This window comes from Labrus bergylta, chromosome 12 (assembly GCF_963930695.1).
Source record: "Labrus bergylta chromosome 12, fLabBer1.1, whole genome shotgun sequence".
NCBI classification, from domain to species: domain Eukaryota; kingdom Metazoa; phylum Chordata; class Actinopteri; order Labriformes; family Labridae; genus Labrus; species Labrus bergylta.
The window spans coordinates 7,355,015-7,366,041 of NC_089206.1; the positions used below are offsets into that span (position 1 = coordinate 7,355,015).

Genomic DNA, 11,027 nt, shown 5'->3' on the forward strand with positions numbered 1-11,027 from the left:
TTTATACATCCTCTGTTTACTGAGCCTGTTCAGAATTATTGAACATTATTATGTTAACGAGGCAAATCAATCATTGTTATATTTTGTCTCCGAAACAGGAAAAACACTTGACAAATTAAGGAAAACAACCTGTGCTAATAAAAACCTTAAAGTGGAATCATTCTCGCTGCCTTCATTCCCATGCCTCAACTCAACTTTTGATGTCAATGAACTTCAGCCCTCAACATTTAAGTTCCACCTAAAACAGTGTGTATAAACAGTAGTGTAGTGAAAGGTATACGGGTATATCCATTTATCTTAGTCTCCATAGGGTTAGGTTTACCCACTTCTAAACCTCCTCTGATTCACATCATGGGTTGATTGATTGACAGTATAAAGTAGTATGCTGCAATTTTTTTTTTACAAGGGTGGGGTGAAAGGATGACCCTAGAAACTGGGGAGAGGGAGAGACTGTGGAATGACATGTGCGAAAGAAGACACAGGTTGGATTCAAACCCGGACTGCCCGCTTCAAAATACGGCCTCCCTTCATGGCTGTGTGAACTTACCTCTTGGCCACTGGTGCCCAAACAGAGGCCTTTCATCCTCTTCTAGACCGGCCTTTATAAAAAAACATTTGGGGGGGGGGAGGAGGAATGAAGAGTATACCCACTTCCTTAGGCACCACTACACTCACTGCTGAGTATACACATTAGCCAGAGTCATTAATACACTGAGACAAACAGCAGCATATCATGCACATTTAGGATGAGGATTTCTCCATAAAATAATTGCATGTTAACATGCATAGTAATTGTATATCGGCTCTTATCATTATAAAGCACTAATTTCCAGCTTTCAAAAGTGACATGAATTACCACATCCTACAAAAAAGTGGTCATTCACACGTACTTTTGCTCCAGTTAAATCTGAATTACTGCTTAAATAGAGAAGAAAGAAAGTAATTTTACATGAACTGCTCTCTGAATATGCTGTGCCAAGTGTTGGCCTTGGTGGTCGTATACCACAATACTCGGTGTACAAATAGGAAGTCTCTTTTGTGCTTTTTGAACAACCCTTGCAGTCTGAGCTAAGAACACCAAATTACAGAATTTGAGAGCATGTATATGAGTAAATATTGGTTTACATTAGTGTAGCTCTGGTTTTGAATTCAATTGAGACGGAGCGATGTTGAAACCTCGGTCTTAAACCTAAAACAAAAAATATATTGCGTGTTATTTCAGGTAGCAGTAATTACAACAGTACATCACATTAAAATGATGCTAACTTTAATTGTTATTCTTAACAATTGAATATTTTTAGTCTGCTAGATATAGTTTGCTTGAGACTTCAGTTATTGATAGATACATCATGAATTTTACAATGGCAACAAGCTAAGCTTTAATCCATGCTTACAGCCACCAATGTGCATGTCTTGTGGTTTAATCTGTATGCGTTTCGGTGTTATACATAGGATCTGTCGTTGTAGCCTTCATAAATCCACCCAGATCTGTTTCTTCTCCAAACAATCCAAACAACAACTAACACTGTGCTGGTATTATCCCTGAGTAAGAATAAGATGAGGACACAATGTTCAGGAACATTTATTCAACAACAGCAAATCAGATCAATGATCCACTTGTTTTCCTCCAGACACACAATTACCATGCTACAACAGAAACGTTAAGGTTTATACTTTTTATGGGCCAAGTGTATGTACAAGCAACCTGAACCATTAAACCATTCCCCGCCAAATGTAATGGTTACATTACAACACCATACCAGTTAAATTATAGCCGATCATCATTTGACACATGACGAAGTATGAAATAAATAAAAGTCCAAAAATGCATCATATAACCATTTCACTATAATTACACTATACAATATGTTGTATTTTTATGGAGTCATTTCCTGATCATTGATCTATCATAGTTTTTTTAAACACACAGTGCATTCAACTTAGAACATTTACAGTAGCATTTTTCAGAATCTTAATGAAAAAGCCATGACGGGAACATCTATGTTTAATCAAGGGTTACAGGAAACATCATACAAGGGCCACAGAGGTCAACATCCATACTGTTAATAGCAGAGGGTGGGCAACAGGAGCTCACCAATTGTAAACCATTAAAACACATTATTAGCAGTTATGAAAACTGACAAAGTGGCGGAGATGTTTATGGCAAATTTGCAAATGTGTGTCAATATATGCAAGTTCAGAAATATGAAAAACCTAGAGTCATTTTAACTTGGAGCTGCCTGTAGCACTGACTCACATATGATATGCCGTATGAGCTTCTTACTCAACAAGGATTCAAAAAAGTCAACAATGATAAACGATCACAGCATCAGACAAAATGTCAGAGTCATCAGACTTCAGTTCAAAACACAAGGACTAAAAACGCAATGAAAACTCAGATTTCTCACTATCTAACATACTCCCATGTCAGCTTTATTTTCCAGCCATGAAGAGTGTCACATGTTTTCCCACAGCACATTTACCACTAAACATATTCAAGACAGCTTGGAGTTCAAAACCGGAAAACTTCTGACCTAGGGCTGCTGCTGCTAGAGATCATTATATCTACATGTTAACAACAGCTGGAAAACCCGGAGCTCCTTGGCATCATCATAAATCATCAAGTAAACAAGAATTTCCTCAATACGATTTAATAAATATCCTTCAATCTCAATAAGTTTTGACATCTCTTAAATAACTTATGGGTGGAGCAGACAGCAGCCCTTTATCATAATACTCCAATTAAGCATAAATTCTCTATGAAAGAGTCGACAAAAAATAAAAACAATGCAATTCCAATTCTTGTTAGGGTTGACTGGAAACATTAGCTCATCCACCTGGGCTGAAACCTGCCATAATACAAAGAAATTATGAGACGGCATTAAAGTTACCTTGAAAAGAATTGCTATCACATCCTGTTCAGTGCTGAAGAACCAACAGGAGAAACGCCTCTGACCTGCAAGAATGGACTAAAACAGAGCTGAGGCAGGTGCAAGAAAGCCAATAGCAATTCAAATATCTAAAGCAGAAATATTACGTCAGCAGCCGAGTATGAAAAGACTGACTGCAAATAAAGCTCTGCGTCTTCAATGACGATCTCATGATTCCCAATGAAAACACGACGGGGGCTCACACTAAAGACACTTATACAGTGCCAAAGACAGACCATAGGTTTTCGACAACTGCAGGTGGTGTTTTAACGAAAACGGTACACATGAAGTAAAATTTGCACAAATATATAACAACTCTATTTTTGAATTTTAATGATGGCACAGACCACCTAAGCAAACATGTCATCTCTAACCTGCACCTCCCTGAGCCATGGCTCTCCTTAGCTTTAGCATATAATATAATCAACCCCTCCTCCTCCTCCTCCTGCTCCGAGTGAGCAGCACTCATTTGAACATATTGCACGTACTTATGAACCTATATCATTAGTCTTGCAAAGCAAAAATGTTGCTAAAGATGAAAGAAAGTCTGGAGACCATGTTTGATAAACAGTGCATGCTACACCATGATGCAAAATGTGGGAGAGGGGAAGTGGGGGTAGGCGACCTGTGTGGTTAAAGGCCAAGAAATACAAAAGAAGAAACAAAAAGGAAACAATTTAGCTTGTTTCTCTTTTCTTCTACTACTGGGAGGGAGGGGGGATAAGTTGCGGACCAATCAGGGAGGGGTGTAAGGGGTGTGACTTCATTAGTTCCTTTCATGGGCCATGCTTACTAGTCCCTCTCATCTGCATGGCTCTCTTTCTGAATTCAAAAGATGGATGCCCCTCTTTTTTTCTTCTCACTGAGGTGGAGCAGGGAAGCAGGCAGGACCGCAGGCCAGGATTGTCTCGGGTGGGGGGCGGAGGGTTAGTTGAAGCCGGTGTCGGTGTGATAGGAGTGGTACCCATCCGATGTTAACTGGGTCGTCTCTGTAGCTGATGGTTGCATCATTATAGGATCACCCCCTGCCTCTACTAAAAAGACACAAACAAATACCCTCAGTTGATTCCATTTGCCCCCCCCCCCCCCCCTTTATTTTAAAAACAAGACTGGTAAAACAGGGGATTCACTCTCACCTCTCTCATCAGACTGCAGTTGAGCCTCAAGGTCCTCAGGGGACACATAAAACTCCTGGTCCTGGCCCTCCCGAGGCCGTGGTTTACATTTTCCACAGCAGCAGTTACAGCAGCAACACAGGCAGCAACAGAAGTAGCAGCCAGTGGCCAGGCCGCAGAATACAAACAGAGCCTGTAGGCAAGAAGATTCATTGGATTGAGTGTCAATGTGTGAGCAAAACAAAAAAGGGCACGTATCATCGGGAATAAAGAAATCAAAAGCAAATAGCAATTTACTCAGTTTTACCTTTGCCCACCAGCTAGAAAGGACAAAGTAAGTGTTGACATTCTCCTCTCCAAACTGCTCAGCCACATATAGTCCCAGAGAACCATATTTGTCATAAATGTTACGCTTTGTGGGGTCATTCAGAATTGCATGGGCGTTGTTTATCTCCTTGAACTTATCAGCAGCCTCTGGATTGTCAGGATTCTTGTCAGGGTGGAACTTCAGCGCCAGTTTCCTGATGTAGAAAGATGGCAAAAGAAAAATGTAAGAAACAAAATGTTTCTAGCACAGTTTTCAACAGGAGTTGCATGAGGTAGGTAGCAGTGAGTCTCACCTGTAAGATCTCTTAATATCATCCCCTGTGGCCACCTTCTCCACTCCCAACACATGGTAGAGAGACTCACCGGCGGTGGACAGAGAGCGCTGCCTCTGGTGCTCAGCCATGATGCCTCACGTCCCCTAGCTAGGGACAGAAAGAGACAAATAAATGCACTACCTGGTGTGGATTAAACGCTTTATCAGCAAACCTGTTAGACCAGATACATGGTAGCAGGTTTTACACAATACTAACCTATTAAAAAAACAATCAGACCCAAAGTGAAGTCTGAGGGACTGAATCCTCCTAGCTGTCTACGATAAATACACGAGCTGTGTATATAAACCATCATCTCTCTTTGAACTCAAGGGAAAATAAGTCCGGGAGCCAATTGGAGAAACATGTAGAATTCCTTACATTATACCGCAGTCATTTCATTTCTGTAGTTTTTCAATGAAATTGGACAAATGCTGTCAATAACAACAATTAAACTGGGATTTAAACATCTTGGCAGGACCACTGCCCCCCTCTGCTGCTGTGAGTAAATCATTAAGTGACACCCATTCATGCTGCAAGAGAAAAAAAAAAGATTTAGCCAATCAAATTGATACTGCTAGGTAAAGAAGAAAAGAAAAGAAAAAGATGAAGCCATTCCTGACAATATTGCTGCCTCCAAATGGGTGTCATCTTGACACAAATGAATGGCCACTGGTGTATTTGAAGTCCTGTACACCCTACACCCTATTTTAACATTTTTTTTTACCAACAACGGTCTGATCTGTCCAGGGTGTGTCAAATCCCCTTTTGTTTCGAAACGAATCTCTTTGTAAATTGTCTATAAGAAGGATTAAACCCTGAGAATACGATGCTAGGAGCATAATCTCTGTGCAAGCATCATCAGCAGCACTGCTATAGCGCACAGCATCCATGTTGATTTGCTTCCTGGCCTGGTCTTGATGCAAGATAGGGATGGATCGTCAGCATTAATTTTCAAGGGCAGGGGGCAGCGTTTTGAGAGGAAATAAAAAATGAAATGCATCTTTTAAGCTCACCTTTCAGTCGACTCTGATGCACTGCGAAACTAACGATCCCCGCAGGTTGTAATTTTAGACAGTGTGGCGTGACTATGGCTGCATCTCGCACGTACCCGGACCCTCTCTGGCTCCAACTACGCACCATGGACAGCTGCAGCAGTACGCTGGCTCCGCCCCCCAAACACCCCATGACGACCCTACGTGCGCGTTCACAAAAAGCACTGGGATGATTGGGAGAAAAGGGAATGCAGGATGCAAAAGACGGACAGCTACACACCACTGTCGAGCACTGCAAACAGTCAGAGGAAAGACAAAAATGAGCTATCGTCATCACAATTCAATGAACTGTACTGTCATATAAAACACGACAGGGGACCACTTGGCATTTTTTTAAAGGAGACATTTTTTTCGGAATCATACAGGCCTATTATTGGCCTACCTCGTATTTGTAAGTGAATAAATATTAAAGGAGAAGCTCAACCCAGATTTATACATGACAAACAGCTGGATAACTTCAAAAATTGCAACAACAAACCTCATAAAAAAAAAACAGCTCAGCCAAAAAACTATACTAACAAAATGTCCCATATGCTACCAGGTGTTTATTAAGAAAAGTCATATAGCCTAATATATAATAATATAGGGCCTAATAACTTTCAAACTTGTGTGGAATCGAACAATTTCGTAAACTTTTGTATTGAATGCACAGACTGTAAATAGCAGCAGATGAGGCCTGAGTGACGTCACCCGTTGGTTTCTCAAGGGCTGTTTAAACCGATCCATGAAATGCTGACTCCATCTAACTTTCGGTCAAAATAACGACAGGCCAAGAGCTGGAGCTGAGGCGGGCCTTAAGTCTCCTCACAAACTGCTACAGAGCGGCCGCTTGCAGTCATATCCCCTTCTCCCCCTAATTATACCTATAAGTTATCCTTCATTCAATCTAACCCCCCTTTATTCAGCCTACAGTGTGTGCCTTGAAAGACATTTAGCCTACCACTAAACCAAATTTGTGGGTGTTTTGACCAGGCTGTAAACATGTTCATTTCTGCTGTCAAAACAGACATTTTAATTTGAGGTGTCTATGGGACTTCTGAGTCTTTTGGAGCAATCCTCAAGCGGACATTTGAGGAACTGCAGTTTTTTTGCACTTCCCCTTCGCTTCATTTGTCAACACCGGATGTCGCCGCCTGGTTGAATGAATGGAACGGTTCCCTGGCCCTGAACAGTTGCTAGGCAACCAAAGGAGACCCCAGGAAGTGTCAAATCCTAGCTAATCACAATGCGGAATTTAAGGTTTAAATTTAATTACTACTCATAATGACCAAATAAGACAAATGTTTTAATTGCCAAGGTTTGTGAATTTTGTCAGCATTTGAAAAAGACATGCTATTTTCAGTTCTTTTTTTTTTATAATTCTTTTTTTTAATTACAAGGACCAACAAATTAACACAATACACAACAAACCACAACAACAACAACAGCATACAGACACATTACAACAAAACAAAAAAACGAACAAATATTAACAACAGCGGTTTTCACAACCAGTAGAGCTAAATAAAATCATTCATATTCTATTCAATTGTATTTGATGTTCCTATACACATTACACTGAACCATTCCTCTTTCAGAAATATTGCCATTGGGGACCATTCCCTTACAAAAACCTCAAGAGTACCTCTGAGTACATGAGATAATCTCTCCAAAGGCAACATGTACATCAGTTTTTCATACCACATATATCAGGAGGATCTTCATCGAACCATCCCTGTAGCACTGTGAGGCGTGCGGCATACAAAGTAACTCTAAGAATGTATTGGTGCCTACAGTCACAGAAGTCCAGTCCAAGAACAAAATGATGAGGATTTAAAGGAATACAATGCCCAAATATTTTCTTTATCTCATTTTGGACCGAGAGCCAGAATTCTGTGATTTTAGGACATGACCACATTCGATGACCATAAGTGTCCCAACTACTTTTGCATTTCCGACATAATGATGAGCACGTAGGGTCATATTTACATCTGATAGACGGGGTCACGTGCAGTCTGTGGATGATCTTACATTGAGTCTCATATTGAGTCTCATAAGAGTTGTTCAAACATGTAATCTTTTTTACATTAATAACATCTCTCTCCACATCTCATCATCGAGATGGTACCCAAAATCTTCAACCCAGGAAGCTCTGCTACTGATAGTAGGGATGTTGATAAACATTTGATCATATAAAAAACGTACAGTTTTTTTGTTTAAAGACGACGCTTTTAATAATATATTTTCCAGCTGGGTCATATACAATACAATACTGTATGCTGGAATGGATTTGATATAACTCCTAAATTGTAGATAATGAAAAAACTGTGTTTGAGAAAGATCAAATTCATTCATGAGTTGTGAGAAAGATTTTAGAGTCCCATCTAAAAAGACATCTCGTATTTGTGAAATACCAGCATTCTTCCATGTTGTAAAACCCCCATCTGAGCAAGACTGTACAAAATCAGGATTACATGAAATACGAGCCAAAATAGAGTATTGAGTCACAATCCCAAAATGCAAACGCACACGATTCTACATTTTCAAGGTGTTTCTGACAATAAAATTATCTTTCAGTCCTCGTAAACTTATTGCATTGTTTATGAATGGCATATTGCAAAGGGCGGCTTCACATCCAGTATTTTCTAAATCCAGAAATGTAGAATTGGCGTCATTTTTTATCCATTCAGTAATGTATGTCATTTGTGAAGCCCAGTGGTAGTACATCACATTTGACAGAGGTAACCCCCCTTTGTCCACTAAGTTTCTCCAATTTAAGTCTTGGACGTTTATCTTTCCACAAAAATTTAGTTATCATACTATGTAATGATTTAAAAAATTAAACTGGAATATAGTTGGGTAACATCTGCATTGGATATAACAGGGGAGGACATTCATCTTTACAATAGCAACACGGCCAAGTAATGATGTGGACAAAGGGCTCCATCTTAGAAGATCTTTTCTAATTTCACTTACCACTGGGTCTAAATTCATTTTTAGACACTTGAATCCCTAAATATCTAAACCCATTAGGGGACACTGAAAAGGTATGTACTCTGCTAAATCAGAACAGTTTCCTAACAGAAAGGCTACTGATTTTTCATAATTTACTTTATATCCAGAGAACACCCCGAACTCATTTATTATCTGAATAACAGCTGGGACTGAGGACATGGGACTAGTCAAAAATAAAAGAACATCGCCCGCATACAACAAAATCGTATGTACTTGTTTCTTGGTTTGGATACCGGTAACAGAGGTGCTGGATCTAATCATCTCAGCTAATGGTTACATTGCTAATGCAAAAAGTAAAGGAGATAAGGGGAATCCTTGTTTTGTGACTTTACTTATTGAAAAAGGAGAAGACATTTCCCCCATAATGGAGACTATGCTTGTGGTGCAGAATATAACAATTTGACCCATTCTATAAATCCATCTCCAAAAGCATACTCCTTTAAGGTTCTGAATAAATATTCCCACTCTATATTATCAAATGCTGTTTCTGTTTTCAGTTCTGATGTTAAGATACCCATAGGTCTATAGCTAAAGCGTAAAATCAAAACAGAGTGCGTTTTCTCACCTTAATCTACTAAAGTGTGAATAAAAGTAGCCCCAAAAGGCTAAGGATCTAAGTAAGAAAACCAGAACATTCGCCAAATATTAAAGAATTTTACTTACATTTGTCATTTTTGTGTATAGGCTGACTCTGAGTATAGCCTAATAATTTAATTGATAAATGATTAACCCTTTTTTGTCCCAAATTGTCTTAATGTTTTAATGCAGATATGTAAATTGAGTCTCACATGAACATGTTCGGCCTTTATTTCCTCCAATTTGTGCTCTCTTTTCTAGAAAATCGTATTTGAATGAGTGGCATAGGCTTATCTCTGTTCATTTTCTAAAGCGATCAGACTGCATCAAAACTGGGCTATGAATGGGACATCTGTTTTCATACTAATTGTATTTTTGAAACCAGAATGAAATACCTGAAAAGGGCATCAGGCAACAGTTATCTTGTAGACTCTTTGACAGCATTTCTTCCAAAATAAAGTTATAGGTCTACGTGTTCTATAGGCCGATTCATACAATCATGGGGCAATATTTCTATAAATAGGATCATACCATGCATAAATATTAAAAATAGTTGACCTTCTAGTCAGTTAGTTTTTGCTTTGTTTTTTGTTGTTTCCTGTCAAAGTGTCTTTGAGTATTTAGAAAAGCGCTATATAAATCTAATTTATTATTATTATTATTATTATTATTATTATTATTATTATTAATATTTTATTTTACCTTTATTTTACCAGGCAGAAATGCTTGAGATCAAATGACCTCTTTTTCGTGCAAGGCCTGGCCAAAATGGCAGCAGCAAAAAAGAAATGTAAGACAAACCCAAAAAGAAAGAAAGCACAGACGTGAGAAAAAGAGACAAATACAGTCCAGAAGGTGAAGAAGAAGAAGAAGAAGGAGGAGGAGAAGAAGGACAAGATCATGTTAAACGAAAACAAAACACAACACCACAATACACACTAAAAGAACAATTATGTGATGATGATAAAATACTATGCAGCGAAACATTTACACACTCCAAAATTAGCCATTAAAAAATTTTAAAATCATTAATAGTGATGAGTTCCTGCAATTTAAGTGTTTTTTGAAGACTGTTCCATGCGGAGGGAGCAGAGTACATGAAGGCCCTCTTTATTTGACAGGGTGTCAAATAAAACAAGGTATTGTAGCCTATAGCATATGTGGTGCAACTTCTGCTTTAAAGCAGCAAACCATTAGATCATTCTTTAAAAAAATGAAATTTGGAGGTCCCTAGAATTTTGTTCTACTATTTTATAGGGTCAACATTGATAAGCATCACTGTTACTGTGCCTATGTCAGCTGGGCTCATTACCACCTGATGCCCTCTGCCTAGATTCTAAATGAGCCATAACAATAATACTAAAACAATGAAAACGTGCAGCAGGTGAAATGACAACAGGAAAAGGCAAAAAGAGAAGGAGGTGACTACAGCAAGCTTAGAGGAGTTATGCAAGATGTGCTACTCAGCAGGCAGTAATTTCGTGAGAACATTAGGTCACACAGCATTTCAGAGGACAAAGGCAAACTGAAAGGGACAAACAAGCCAAAAATGGAAGTCCTTTTGGAAAGACAAGACAAGATGTTACTGGGTACCAATATGGCTGCTTGCTCTTGGGCCTTGAGCAGTTGCACAATTTGGCCGATTCATCTGTCCACTGGATGTTTGTTTAACTGGCATCTGCTGACTGTGAGCACCATGTTAGGCTATTTTACTAAAAC

The 11,027-nt window shown here is 39.0% G+C and overlaps 1 protein-coding gene across 1 annotated transcript; it reads right to left on the reverse strand.

The window, feature by feature from the left end:
- Window positions 1-1,566: 1,566 nt before the first annotated feature.
- On the reverse strand, window positions 1,567-5,855 carry dnajc5aa (DnaJ (Hsp40) homolog, subfamily C, member 5aa). The gene is made up of 5 exons (XM_020637694.2): window positions 5,700-5,855; window positions 4,666-4,794; window positions 4,353-4,566; window positions 4,067-4,238; window positions 1,567-3,964 (listed from the first exon to the last, which is right to left on the reverse strand). Exons 2-5 carry the CDS (start codon window positions 4,773-4,775, stop codon window positions 3,858-3,860), a joined length of 603 nt encoding a protein of 200 aa, XP_020493350.1. The 5' UTR covers window positions 4,776-4,794; window positions 5,700-5,855; the 3' UTR covers window positions 1,567-3,857.
- Between the last annotated feature and the right edge of the window lie 5,172 nt (window positions 5,856-11,027).

Excerpts from the sequence above, each read along its gene's own strand:
- dnajc5aa (XM_020637694.2), bottom strand. The coding sequence starts at position 4,775 with ATGGCTGAGCACCAGAGGCAGCGCTCTCTGTCCACCGCCGGTGAGTCT. Across the intron at positions 4,239-4,352 it reads TTTCTAGCTGGTGGGCAAAG|GCTCTGTTTGTATTCTGCGG; the intron begins GTAAAACTGAGT and ends TCTTGCCTACAG. Across the intron at positions 3,965-4,066 it reads ACTGCAGTCTGATGAGAGAG|TAGAGGCAGGGGGTGATCCT; the intron begins GTGAGAGTGAAT and ends GTGTCTTTTTAG.